General features: G+C 38.8%; 1 protein-coding gene across 1 annotated transcript; it reads left to right on the plus strand.

Moving 5' to 3' along the window:
• The first annotated feature begins 331 nt into the window (after nucleotides 1–331).
• On the plus strand, nucleotides 332–13,302 carry vrk3 (VRK serine/threonine kinase 3). Its single transcript, XM_037696086.1, has 16 exons — nucleotides 332–382; nucleotides 1,082–1,278; nucleotides 1,363–1,515; nucleotides 3,496–3,597; nucleotides 3,709–3,825; nucleotides 4,372–4,512; nucleotides 5,183–5,226; nucleotides 5,593–5,659; nucleotides 6,204–6,288; nucleotides 6,368–6,470; nucleotides 6,552–6,638; nucleotides 7,055–7,187; nucleotides 7,429–7,546; nucleotides 7,613–7,671; nucleotides 10,693–10,829; nucleotides 13,276–13,302. The coding sequence occupies exons 2-15, from the start codon at nucleotides 1,083–1,085 to the stop codon at nucleotides 10,827–10,829; spliced, it is 1,542 nt and encodes a 513-aa protein (XP_037552014.1). The 5' UTR covers nucleotides 332–382; nucleotide 1,082; the 3' UTR covers nucleotides 13,276–13,302.
• Nucleotides 13,303–14,308: the final 1,006 nt, after the last annotated feature.

Raw genomic sequence — 14,308 nt, forward strand, 5'->3', positions numbered from 1 at the left:
AAATTGTGTACTCAAGGTCCCAGTTACACCCAAAATTAGCAAAAGTATAAAACGAAATTGTATATAAGATGCACGCTAAACAATAATGTAAAATAATACAGCATATTGATGCATAAAAGGTACCCGGAGTCACAGCTTTAAATAAAGTATGAGTATATGCTGTTTGAAAATACTTTTAAGTCACAGAAAAACAAATATATTTCTCATTCCGTGTTATCTGTGCTGCTGAATTTTCAAGTCTGTACATTTTTAATGCCAGTCTGCGAGAAGCTGCCTGCACATCCCTTCCTGTCCTGCAGGGGGCAGCACTTCCGCTGCGCGCGTTGTCCTACTCGATTTTTATTCGACGAAGAAGAACCTCCCTAACATCGGAAGTTTTAAGGTAAGAAGATGTCGCTTCTTTAAAATCGGGAACAAGCTAAGCTATAAAACATACTGGATTCGTAATTTTAATGTTTAAAATGTTAGCTGGTCATTTATTGTCTAGAATAGTAACTGCCTTTAAAATAAGTGATAGTCAAAAAGCGTCTAACCGATGTAAACAAGATTGTGCGATTATTAGCAGAATGCTTCAAAGCTTATTTTTTTGTAAATTAAAAGTAGAAATTAAGGATTAACGTTTAAAATTTAGTCGACATGATTCCTAAACTCAAAACCAGCTGATTTAAGATCATTTTTGCGGAACAAGTTTAGAAACATCTTCTGTGTACTTTGTACTGTAAAAAAGTTTCTTAATATCCATTAAAGAAATCGCAAAAGATGAAGACAGGTTCAAACCTTTGGCCTTCTGTTGTTGGAAAGAAATAATAATTATGGAAGTTTGTTTCATTTTTAAATTTCTAATAATATTAGTAAATGTTATTAGCATGTAAATAAAAACCCAAATGTCAACATTTACCATAAATTGTTTAAAACATTTACAAAATGTTACATATTTTAGACATTCCAGTGTAAATTAGAGCCTATTTTTTGTTAAAACTCCTTGCATTTTGCAGTGAAGGTTACATTTTGTTTAGACACAAGTTGTGCCTCAGAGTTTTTGAAGATGTTTGTTAAATGACGTGCGTGTTCTTTTTCGCAGCATGCCTTTCAGTTTTTGTCCCCAGTGTGGGACAAAGCTTCAGCCTGGTTTTAAATTTTGTCCTTGGTGTGGGGAGAAACTTCCCTGCTTTGCTGATGAAACTGGATTTTCAACCTCATCTGCCTCTTTAAAGCATGAAGCCACGACATCCGTTAACACAAGCCCTGCTTCACCTTGTGAGTCTACAAAACGTAAAGGTGAAAGTCTTTGCATTAAGCTCTTCGTAACTTTTTTTGTTTTACCTTTTATTTTCGTGGTTATAAATGTCTTATTTTTTTCAGCTTCTTTCATTTCAACTGTAGTTTCACCTCGCCCTGCTCTGAAAAAGACTCGTAACTCCCTGCGGCTGGAAAAGGAAGTTCATTTTAGCATCCAGGATGTTTCTACACACATGGTGTCCTCCACTAATCCTGCTGGAAATGACATGACTCCTGGTAAATGAAACTTTTAACATTTAGATTAGTTTTCCTGATAAGAGATTGCAAAGAGATTTAATCATAGATGTGTAGTAATACCTGAATGATAAAGTTCAAGAATCTTAATTACCCCCAAGGGGCAATTTGTTTCACTGTCAGTAGCCAAATAAAACATTCATACTAAAGAAGACGATAAGACATTAAAATAAAAGTACAGAAATCATCACTGTTCGTTTAGAAGCCTGATCTCTACAGGGATGAATGAGTTTTTCTGTCTGTTCATCCAACATCTGGGCTTCAGATACCTGCATCCAAATGGAAGCAACCTGAGCTCACCATGGAGTGATCAGGATCTGCCAGAATCAGCCTGGCCTTGTTCACTGACCTCAACTTGTGTAGGTCAGTGGGGTTCTGTAGGGCTATGCCAGCAGTTTTGTGGCACATTCTGACAATCCCAGAGAGTTTGTTCCTGTTTTTGCATGTTAACAATCCAAACCAACAGATAAAGGTGAACGTTAAAAGACTCAATAAAACATTCTCACAAAAGTAGAATCAACATTAAAACCACAGAGCTTCTGATAAAAATACATTTTATGATGGGCCTTCTAACAAAGTGAGTTCACATGGGGGTCAAAGGTCAGTTTGTCATCGAGAACAGTTCCCAGATATTTATATTGATGCACCACCTCAACAGCTTCACCTTTAATGACCGCAGGAGCTGCAACTGAAGAGTCTTTTGTAAAATCAGTGACCATCTCCTTTGTCTTAGAAACATTTAACTTTAAAAAGAAAGCCCCATCATTCAGTGACGTCCCTGACCACAGGCCCAGGTCTGGGTCATCACTGATGAGAAGGAACAGGATGACAGAGTCATCAGCAGACTTTAAGATGTGACGCTGTGAGAACTGGCTGCAACAATTGTTTGTATGTAAAATGAATAAAAGGGGGTGAAAGAACGCAGCCCTGAGGGGAACCGGTAGAGGACAGAAGGACGTCAGAGAGAACCTCGTTGACCCTCACCCGCTGAGACCAAACAGTTAAAAAGTCCACAAGCCAACATTTGAGGCCAGAGCTGAGACCGTAGACATTGTACATTTTCTGCTATGTGGGGCTGAATGTAGTTACAAGCAAATGAGAAGTCAATAAAAAGTAATTTTGCAAAAGGTTATTATTGTACCTTCAAGGTGTCCTAAAATAATATTTAAAAGAGTTCCTGTTGCGTAAGGTCACAGATCAGCCTCCACCTGTCAAATAATCAGTTTGCATGTCTTTGTTGCTTGACCATCTGTAGCATTGATTCCACTAGGCATCGTAAGGTACCTGCCTCCAAAATCATCAGTATCAGAACGTTTTGAAGTTGGGTCTTGAATTTATCAAACCTGTCAGTTCAGCATTTCCCTCAGTTGCTGATTGAGCCGATTGGTGTTTTTCAAATCATTATTGAACGGTTGTTGTGCTGCACAGAATATTGTCCTGCTGAAAAAGAAGGCTGCCCTCTGGGAACAGCGTTTCCACTAATTGAAGCCTTCGGTCAGCAATTTCTTTCAGGTTGAATTAGATTGAACATGTCAAAGTGTCATTCGCATGAACAGCAGGACTCTTCCTCTTGGGCATCTTTTTGTTTTTGTCGTTGGTTCTTTCTACTTAATTATTAGAGGGGACTTCATTTTAAAAGGTCGGAAATAAAACCTCTTTGAAAATATAAAGAAATGATTTGGACAAGCTTTCTGCACAGAACTGTACATGCTGACATTTTCTGGATTTTAAAACCGTTACTTTAGAAAGTTATTTTGTGCGTGCCAACAGTCGTCTTAATAAAAACAAAAATCCAAACTGATGCAATATAACTGCAGTAATCTGTTTGTTCCAACTTTACACTTGCAGCTGCACTTTTCCACCCAAAGTCTTTTATTGTGTGTGATTAGCACGAATAACATGAAACAGGAAGGCAAAACAAGAGCTTTTATTCTTTTAAAATGATTTGATGCTTCTCAACAGATAAGAGTGTTTCTGTTCCTGGCTCGCCTTCAACGCTGCACACAGCTGTTGTTAAAGCTGATGTGGAGATGGAGGCCCCCGTCGTAAAATCCCCTCGATGTGGTGAGCTGAAACAGCCCTGCATTATCACCACATTTATTCACAGTGACATCGATGATTCATGAAAACCACAGTCTCATCTTTTGTGTCTTTTCTTTCATGATCCTTGTGCAGTCAGAGGAAAGGGGAAAGTCCTCAGTCCTGCTAAGGAGGAAGCAGAAGAAAAAAAGTCCGAAGGTTCAACAGCAGGCGGACTCGTTCCTTCACCGATCTCCAAGTTTCCTTCGAAAGGTGAGCTTCAGCTTGTCTTCCACTACCACCTGCTGCAAGTAAACACAGGATCGTGCACACTTGCCACGTTTAAATCGCTGCATAATTTTTGTTTTGTATGCGGCATTTTGTTTTTCTTAAAGTCGATATTTAAATAGTTTTAGAATAAAATGTGGATAACTTCATAGGATGGTGCTCAAGTGTTGATGAATTAAACATAAAAGCTGACATTTTTACTTATTAGTTGTAAAATAACAAGAACAAACAAAATATGATGAAACAGGGTAAAATAAAGAAAACACAAGACATGAGTTTTTCACATGTACATATTAAGTGTTACCGACATGTTTTTTTGTTTTGTTTCTCTTTTTACCCTTTATCATGTTAAATAACATTTAGTTGAAGAGAAACAACTGACAAATAAATAGTCATAAATTAATTGTTTGTTAGCTGTCATTTGTACGACTTAGCCGAATGTGGACTGCAGGAGACAGAGTTTACATAAAACCTCTGTGTGCAAAGTTGCTTTAACGTGAATCATTTTTTATTTCTTTAAATGAGCAACAGGGAGAAGCAAAGCCAAGAAGGCGAAGCACGCAGTGACGGTGGAGCCGCTGCAGGAAGGCGAGGAGGTGACGGACACGACGGGGAAGAAGTGGAAACTGATGAAGCTGCTCAGTCGGAGCATGGCGGAGCTCCTCTATGAAGGTGAGGTCGGAGACTTCAGGAAGTAAGAGGAACAAAAAGTATCCGATTTCGTATTTAGTGTTCAAAGTGCCAAGAGAAACCAAAACTGGAAAAATATTTTCTAAGTGAAGACCAACACTTAGTTGTAAAAATATCATATAGCTGTTTTTTATGCACAGCAAACAGTCCTGAGTTCAGTAAAGTTTATAAAAGTTTTGACTAATTACTGATTTTACACCGGACATATTGTACAGTCAACTCATGATTTTAAATTTGCTCTAAAAAAAACTTGACAAAGACGCAGCTAATGTGGGTTAGTAGATGAAACTAGTCAATTTTACGAGTGAATACAATAAAGCTGAACATCAGCTAAAAGAAGAAAATACTAGCTAAAAGCTACAAGTATCACAAGGCTAACACAGCTTACTAAAAGCTGAAAGTAACTAAGTGTTAAAGCTAAATTGAGCAAAAGCTAGCTAAAATATAAAAATAACTGAAAAGTAGCTCAAAAGTATAAGTAACCGAACAGTAGCTAAAAGCTATATGCATCAAAAGGCTGATTAAAAGTAGCTAAATGGCAGCTAAAAGTAACACAAGTAGCATATTGCAGCTGGTCACTGCTGATTCTGGGCTGAATTATAAAACAAATCAAGGAAATAATATTATCCAAACATGTGTTTGTTCTTTTCAGTTTCACGACCCGGTTTGAAAGAATCGGATCACGTTCTCAAACTGGTCAGTACCAACAAGTTTTCTGAGCCCGTCTGAGATCCCATTACTGGTATTTTAGAAACGTTGCATTTATTTACATTTTCTTTCTGTGTTTATGCTTTTTTGTTGGTATTCCTTGACATTTGACACAAGGTGATCGGATTTACTGTTTCGTTGTTTCTAATTATGTTTTGTGTTTTTAGACGTTGTGCTGTAATTATATTTTGTTAATTTTTATTTGATACTGCGATCTTTTTGTTAAGCACTTGTTTTAAATGTGCTATATGAATAAATCTGACTTGACTTGTTTCGCCCTTTTTATGACAAATCGTTGATTTTTGTATCGTTTTCCCGAACGTTCCAGTTTATTTTCTGTGTTTTTAACTTCAGGGAGCTAAAGAGGGAAGGATCTTCAACGAGCAGAACTTTCTGCAGAGAGCTGCTAAACCTGCAACTGGTGAGTTTCAGTCCTCAAGAACAGCGCTGGTTTTACTGCTGGTCCAGTTTTGCTAGACCTTCAAAAACCAGAAGCTAAAGCTAAAACTAGCAAAACGGTAGCTAAAAGCTCAAACTGAAACAAGTATGCTGAGTTAGCTTTTAAAAAGCATACGTTTTTCCAGGATTAGAAGAGATAAATTGGTGAAGAACAGGAAAACTAAACAATTCACCAAGTGTAAAAGTTACAAACACTAACAGTCCTGAACAAGCTGAACGTTTTGATGCCTGAACGGCTGAAGTAGCTGATAGTTTGCTGAGGTATTTGTTAAAAAAAAAAGGGTAGAAACTACAGATGGGGAAACGTGTGTATGCTGAATCAGCATTCCTACGATGAAATATTCTCTAAAATAGACTTCCAGAGAAGCCGTCTTGTAGTTTCATGTTGTTTCGAGTGCAGTTTCCTCAGTGTGATTCAGAATAAACACATTTGACTCTTTTCATAGAAACAGTTCTGACGTGTCAGGACTAACACGTTGAGCCTTCTGCTTATTCTCACCCTTTAGTGGACAAGTGGGTCAAACAGAACAAGATGGATTTTCTGGGGATTCCCTCCTGTGTCGGCTTTGGCCTTCATGCAGATTCATACAGGTGTGTGTTAAACCTGTGCATATTTACACAACCTGCTGCAGCGTTTTCTCACACTGGGATTTTTGTTTTTTATATGTAGGTTCCTTATTTTCCCCAACATGGGTCGCTCTCTCCACTCGGTGATCGAGGAGGAAAACAAGCTTTTGTCAGAGGAAGATGTTCTGCAGCTCACCTGTAGAATAGTGAGTGGTTTATTCCCATCATGGGTTCATCAGTTGGGTTATGCTGTTCTGGTAAATTGTGGATTTTCTTTGTGCTTTCAGCTGGATGTGCTGCAGTTTATGCATTCCAACGAGTATGTGCACGCTGACATCAGTGCAGAGAACGTCTACATCAAACAGAAATCACAGGTGAGAAACCTTTTCGAACTCTGTGGAAGCCTCAGGGCAACAAAAACAGACTTCACACCGTTCAACAACCAAATGTACAGAATCAAACCTAGTTGTACTTCTTGTTTTAAATATTTTTTTATGTTGTCATGATTTCAGAAACACTGAAGGTGTATTTTTAAGTTATAATGTTGTCTGAACCGTCGCAGGATGTTTTTTTTTATTTTGTTTTACATATTTTTAATTAGATGCTCTATTTTTTCAGTTAATATTTCATTGTGTTGTTGTAGTTGTGTTATTTTTATTAGTATTTGTTAAATTTTCTAATCTCCGATCATGTTATTTGCTTTCTTTTTGTGCTCGGGTCCTCAGTTTTAATCTGGTACTTTTCTGTACGCGCCATCTTTCTTCAGCTGTTTGTGTGTTTGTGTTTTTAGGTGCTTCTGGTCGGGTACTGCCATGCCTTCAGATTCTGTCCCGGAGGTCAGCACGTCGAGTACCGTGAAGCCAGCAGAACGGCGCACGAAGGCACCGTGGAGTTCATCAGCTTGGATGCTCACAAAGGAGCAGGTGCGTGTTTTTTCTTGGTCCTCCTCATCCTCGTCTAAAAAATAAAACTCACTCCAGGCGTCGCCTAATCGTGTATGTTTCTGCAAAACCAATCGTTCCCAGATTTCTTCCTTCCATCTCTGCACCCACACACCATCTGGCACACGCGATGGGATAAATGTTTTCTTGTAAAATGTCTCCTACGTGTTTGGTCATAAAAACAAGCTGGCAGGTGATGCTGGGTGTCCTTCCTGTGTCTCAGCTCCGTCTCGTCGCAGCGACCTGCAGTCTCTGGGTTACTGCATGCTGCACTGGCACACAGGGACGCTGCCGTGGTCCGAGCTCACTGAACCCGACCAGGTGGCCGCCCAGAAACAGAGGTAAATAAAGACGCTCACCAGATACGAAACCAGAGATACAGATCAGTAAAAACACTTTCCCTGCAGGTACATGGAGGATGTTAAAGCTTTGATGAGCCACTGCTTTGGGAAGAAGAAAGTTTCAAGTGAGTTTAAACATTTTGTGTGTGTTTGGCCCACGGGGTCCACCTCCCCCCAACAAAACAACAAACAAACGTGTAAATATCTGAGTAAAAATATGTCCCAGGCAAACTAAATTAAATAGGCTTCATGTTGAACAATTACACATTTTATTGATCAAAAATTGAACAAGGTTGGAGGGATGTAAATTTTACAACAGAAATCAAATGTTTAATGTCTGATCTGTCTGCGATGCAACACACGTTAAGTGCGTAGTAGACCTGTCGCGATAAACAACAAATCAATTAATCGCATGATAAGTGAAAATTATCGACCTCATTTTAATTTATCGGCTTTATCGTTTCTTCGCCTCTTTCTTTCTACTGAAGACACTGGATGACAAAAGGTTCAACTCCGGTGCTCTTCACTGACCCCGCACTTTCTCTTTTCTCTTTAAAATCCATTTTAACCGTCCAAAATCGTGTTTTTGGATCGCTAACAGCAGCTAAGAAGCTAAGCTACGAGCTAAGCTAACAGGGGGGGGAGGGGGGGGGGGGTGGGGGAAGACCTTCGTCTTGTCAAAGCTCCAGAATTCACGGTTGAAACCCGTGCCTTCGTGTAAAATGTTTTTCTCAGCAAAAAGAAGCTGAGAACTTGTTTACTGATTTATTCATTATTTTTTTATTAAAAGCTTTGTGTGAAAAATGCTTTGCTAAAGAGCTCAAACCACGCCAAACGTTCGCCATTTTGAGAACCGGAAAAAAAGGAAGGAGAGACAGCCCATGTAACGTCAAGGGGCCTCCCTTCCATTTTTCTTAAAGAGACACGCTGCTCGCTCCCTCACTATCCATCGCTCGGATCTTATACTGCTGTTCAGTGGTAAAAAAAAAAAATACTACTCAAAATAAATTAAACATTTCTTCTTAAATTTGACAATAATTACTAATTATTGTCAAATTTCAAAGAATATTATCGTTTATCAAAATGATTTCTGAAACAATTAATCGCCCAGCAAAATTTGTTATCGTGACAGGCCTAGTGGGAAGTCCAGCTCCTGTCAAACATGCAGTCACTTGTTTTAAATTTCAGTTTACTGTGTCCAAATCTGCTTTCCAGTTGGGGCTTTTTTGTCCTTGAATTAAAAAAAATCCACGCTGCACACCATAGTTTGGCTTTCTTTGAGCACATTCTAACACACATAATGTAGTTTTCATTTTTAGTGAATGCAATTTTCCACCCATAAAAAAAAAAACATGTACTTTTTTGTTGTCCTGGGTCACGAAGCAAAGGGGGGACTTAAAAGTACTGTCCGTCCATCAGTCTTGTGAGCTGAATAACAAAAAATAAGCAATGCCCCAAACATTTTGATTTGTGGCTGCATCTAGACGTAAGAAAGGTCCCTATTAAACACTGGGTTGCCACGTTAAATATATGTATATACTGTATAATGTCCCTTCCTGTCATTTGAGGAAACTATGCTTTCTAGTTTTTACAGTGTTTAAAACGTATAGTTTCGTCAAATGATAGGGATGGTGTCGTGGCTGGAATACCACGTCGTGTTCAAAACGGCTGAGGCGTCGCCCTTCGTATAAAAGATTTATTTGACAAAACATGGGTTACAGATATTCAGAGACAAACAATTATAAAAAAGATATATGCATAATCTGGAGCATTAAGAACGAACCGTCGCCGCGCGGTCCTACCGGAAATGCTCGGTGGGCGTGTGTCATTTCCGGCCTTTTATCCCCGTTTGAGAAGGCTAGCTTCCTGATTGGTTCAGCTTCTGTTGCTATGGTTACGACTCTTAGCCCGCCCCCTTAATGACGTTAACGTCTATATTTCAGATAAGTTTTGGTACACCGAAATCGGCTTTTGTTTAAAGTTTAACTTGCTATTATACTTTAGGGATACAAAATGATTCGTGTCTAAATTGTTTATACGTAATAATTAATAACTATTAATTATTACCTACCTCATGGGTGTTAATTCAATATCTGTTGGAGGCCTGGTGATTCTGTTTTTTAAGGCAGATTCATCTTGGTTTCCTTGTCTGCGTTTAAAACTGTTAACACTGTTTGTTTAACGTGATTATACCTTAGTGATACCAACTGATTAGAAATCAAGTTGTTTATTTCTAGGAGTAATTAATAACTTAATTATTATCCAACTCATGTTTGTGTTTTTATTTGGATCATTTTTATACCTTTGATTTGATTTTACTTAGTCAAACTATATTGTCTAAATTAAAGAGATGTGTTCTAGCTTTTTTATGTTAATCAGTCTCTGCTCTAATCTGTTCTGAAAGGTTCTGAAAGGCCTGATTTGATTGCTTGTAATCTATCAAATGTGAACTTGTAAAATTATCCTTAGCTCCTATGAGATTATATTTAAAGGTCAACTAGTTAGAATTAGCAAACATTTTCTATAAACATAGTTCAACCCTGGAAGAAAGACACGTACACACTTTATGTGACATGACATTTGAGTGCTCGATAGGAATTATAAAAAGGTATAAAATATTAAATCCAACAATGGCCAGTTTATTATATACACACATACAGTTTAAGTTTATAGTTTCCTCATTATTGGGGTGGCCAGTGGGTCGTTGAAGATTAACCTCCTAAGACCTGACCTCTTGCATATGTGGATGCCAGGTCCCAGGAGGTTCATCTATGGTGGTCAAGGCCACCCCCTGGCTCCGCCGTTGTGCCTGGTTGTGGGTAAAATTGCTCTCTGCTCAGGAGGCCGCCTCAGACGAGAAAAAAACCAACTCCCTCTGTTCTTCTCCACAGTGTAACTCCTGCCCCTCATGAATATCTTTCACCAAAAACATTAAGGTTACTTGCAACTCCAGTTCAGAAAAACACGCATCTTAAAAACTACAAAACATCTGCTCTTCAAAAATCCCTCAGCGACGGGGGCATCGGAGTACTGCTTGTTAAAATTTGAGATCATTTCAGGAAGTGTTTGCTTTGTTGTTACACTATGGATGTTTGTACATTTTTTTAACAACAAGTGTGAAGCTGTTTGTTAATGTGTGCGTGTAGATGCATTTCAGGCCTACCTGTCCACGGTGATGTCTCTGCAGTATTCTGAGCAGCCCAACTACTCGGAGCTGAAAGCTGGACTCTGTGCTGCTTTACAGAAGCTGGGGGGGTCCATGGAGCGGCCGCTCAGTCTGTAGGTGAGGACCCGCTGATTAGCTTCTAACCTGAAGCCTGAACTAAAAACCAGAATCAAAATATTTAGCTTATCTTTTAATAATCAGGCTTAACTAATTCTAATTAAAGACTCTTATATTAATAAGTGCGTATCTCTCGCCTCCTTTCACAGTTTTTGGTTTAGATGATTTTCTAAGAGGGGATGGAGTTAAAGCTGTTTTAGTTTTTGATGTGTTGAAGATCAGTCGCAGCTACTGCCACACTGTTTTGGCTCAGTAGTTGTAAAAAATTAAAAAAAAAACTGAGTTAGGTTAAACACTGTGTGCTTAACAATAACAATCAACGGCTGTAATTTAATGAAAATTAAACGCATCAAAAGAAAAACAATAAAATACTAAATCACACTGTCAAACAATGTTTCTTCTTTTTTTGCTGAGACGTGTCGTCCTTCATCCAAAGGACTTCCTCAATCTGAGGAGCCATTAAAACAAACTGATTCGCACAAACATCATACTCCATAGTGGAAAAAACGGTTTGCTGGTGCTAAGACGGCCTCCAGGGCCCCCCATCAACTCCTCTGAGACAGTCAAACCAAAGTGGCCAGGACCAGACTGACCTGAGGACCTGACTGAACATTGTTGGATTTTATACCTGGATGGTTGAGCATGAACTTTAGTGTTTTGAACCACTTTGGCAGGACTGTCTCAGAGGAGTTGACGGGGGAGAGGACGGGCCCTGGAGGTCATCTTAGCACCAGCAAACTGTTTTTTGTTTTTTTTCTCACTATGGCGTATGCCGTTTGTGGGAATCAGTTTGTTTTAATGGCTCCTCAGATTGAGGAAGTCCTTTGGATGAAGGACGACACGTCTCAGCAAAAAAAAAAAGAAGAAACTGTCCAGATGACCTAACATTGTTGGATTTTATACCTGGATGGTTGAGCATGAACTTTGGTGCAAATCACACCGTGTTAAATCAGTGAACTCGGGTGTTTTTAGAAGAGATTTGAAAACTGAAAGTGAAGGGGCCTGTCTGATGTTGGGGGGGCAGATTGTTCCAAAGTTTAGGACCCGCAACTGAAAAAACACGATCTCTGAGCTTCAGCTGGTCAGATTCAATTCGGTTTATTTATATAGCGCCAAGTCACAACAGAAGTCGTCCTAGAAACGTTCACATATAAAAATAATAATTTAACACTATTTATCTGAGGAGCAGACTGCTCTGAGTTTAACTCCATCACAGAACTCTCATCTTGAGCAAACATGAAGGCGACAGTGGAAAGAAAAAACTCCCACATGAGGAAGAAACCTTTAGCAGAACCAGGCTCAGGACAAGCGGACCATCTGCTTTGACCGGCTGGGTGTGGTAGGAACAGATACACAATGGCAGGTTGAGAATCACATGTTAAGATAGAAATAGTATCAAATGAAAACTATTCAATTTTAACAATTCATTTAATTCCTTAAATGAATTGAGATCAATTTGTCCTCTAGTAGTCTAAACTTAAGACAGTATAACAAGCCAACCTTAACTATAGGATTTATCAAAAAGGAAAGTCTTAAGCCCAGTCTTAAAACTGGACAATGTGTCAGCCTTACGGACAGAAACTGGACCCTCATTTGCCCCACTCTGGGCCCATGAGCAAGGCCCTCAACCCTCACCATCCGCTCCCTAAACAGGTCTCTCTTGAAAATGAGTTCTTGTGGCTCAATGAGACTACCTGGATAAATAAAGGGTAAATAAAACAAAATAAAAAAAATTAAAAAACAAGAGGAATTCTGATAATTGAAAGAGCTTCCTCCCATTCTGCTTTTGGAAACTTTAGGAACCACAAGTAAACCTGCAGTCTGAGAGCGAAGTGCTCTGTTAGGAAAATACGGAACAACAAGATCTCGAATATAAGATGGAGCTAGGTTGTTGAGAGCTTTGTAGGTTAGAAGATTTTGAATTCAGTTCTGGACTTGACAGGGAGCCAATGGAGAGAAGCTCAAACTGGAGAGATACGTGTATGATCTCTCCCAGTAACTCCAGTTAAGACACTGGCAGCAGCATTTTGGATCAACTGAAAACTTTTTGAAGATCTCAGCGCCCGAGAAGGAACATGAGGTTGTAGTAGGTCAGAGAGGTGTGAGTGTGTAAGGCCATTTAGGCACGTAAATATCAACAGGAGAATTTTAAAATCTATTCTGATACGTACAGGGAGCCAGTGAACGGAGGACAAAACTGGTGAAATGTGCTGAAACCTACGAGTTCCTGTTGAGAACTGAGCTGCAGCATTTTGTACGAGCTGGAGACGTGATGGACCAAAACATCAAGCGTGTTAGTCGGGTTGTAACGAATGTATAAAGTCAGATCTGGACAACAGACTTGAGCTTTGCTATCTGCCCATCTTTTCATTCATCTGATTTAAATATACAAGTTTAAACTGGAGCAAACCTTTTCTCTGAAATATTTATCTTCTCCATTTTACAGTAAGTCAAGCCTCAAGATCACAACCAGGACAAACATTTTTTTTTTAGGTTTTAATCTAAAATATCTGTGTTTTTTTTTTTAATTTATTTTTGCACTGGAAGCTGAGTTCGAGTTCAACGTGCAGAAATGATCAGCGTTTCAGCTTTCACTGGTTCTCCTGATAAATTGCTCTGGTTTGCTTTGGAGTGGTCACACTATTGGCAACATGTGTCAAGTGTTTTTAGAAAGTTTTTTTTTTTTCCTGAATGTGAGAAAACTGCAGGATTGACTGAGCAGTTTTATTTTTTTTATTTATTCTGCTAAAATGTCATAATTCAATGCACTGCTGTGGAATTAATACAAATAAAAGATTTTCCCATTAAGTGTCTAAATGTAGTTTTTTTTTAGAAAAGCTGCAGCTAACATTTAAGTATGGTCTTTGGGTTTCAGGAAACAACACAGCACAACCACTGCTTCACTGAAGGTTCTTAATGACGTTGTTGAAGCACTGGATGCTAAGGATTATTGTGCTGCACTTTTCTTAGACCTGTCTAAAACTTTTGACACTGTGGATCAGAACATCTTGTGTCATAAACTCTCAGAAATCAGTTTCTCAGAACACACCATTGGTTGGTTCTCTAACTATCTCTGACCGGACAACATAATGGTACTTCCTCCAGTTATTTAACAGTCAACAATGGTGTACCACAAGGCTCAGTCTTAGGACCCACCCTCTTTACAATCTAGGTCAAAACATTCCTGATGCATCCATACATTTCTATGCTGATGACACAGTTGTTTATTGTCGAGCTAAAACAGATAAAGGCTTTCCAGCTTTTAATGTAAATGAGTCCTCGAGGCTCAATGGGATTTACTTGTCTAAATAAAGGTTGAATGAATGGTCGAAAGATTTAAACAATAATGTAACTAAATTTAAAGTTTACCGCTTTACACGAAACACCTGGTAAGTAAAACACACGCTGCTTTTAAAGAAATCTTTATAAAGTTTAAACATTTCAGAACATAAACATTTGAACATTTCAGGACATATACA

Source organism: Nematolebias whitei, chromosome 2 (assembly GCF_014905685.2).
Source record: "Nematolebias whitei isolate Nwh7 chromosome 2, NemWhi1, whole genome shotgun sequence".
NCBI lineage: Eukaryota > Metazoa > Chordata > Actinopteri > Cyprinodontiformes > Rivulidae > Nematolebias > Nematolebias whitei.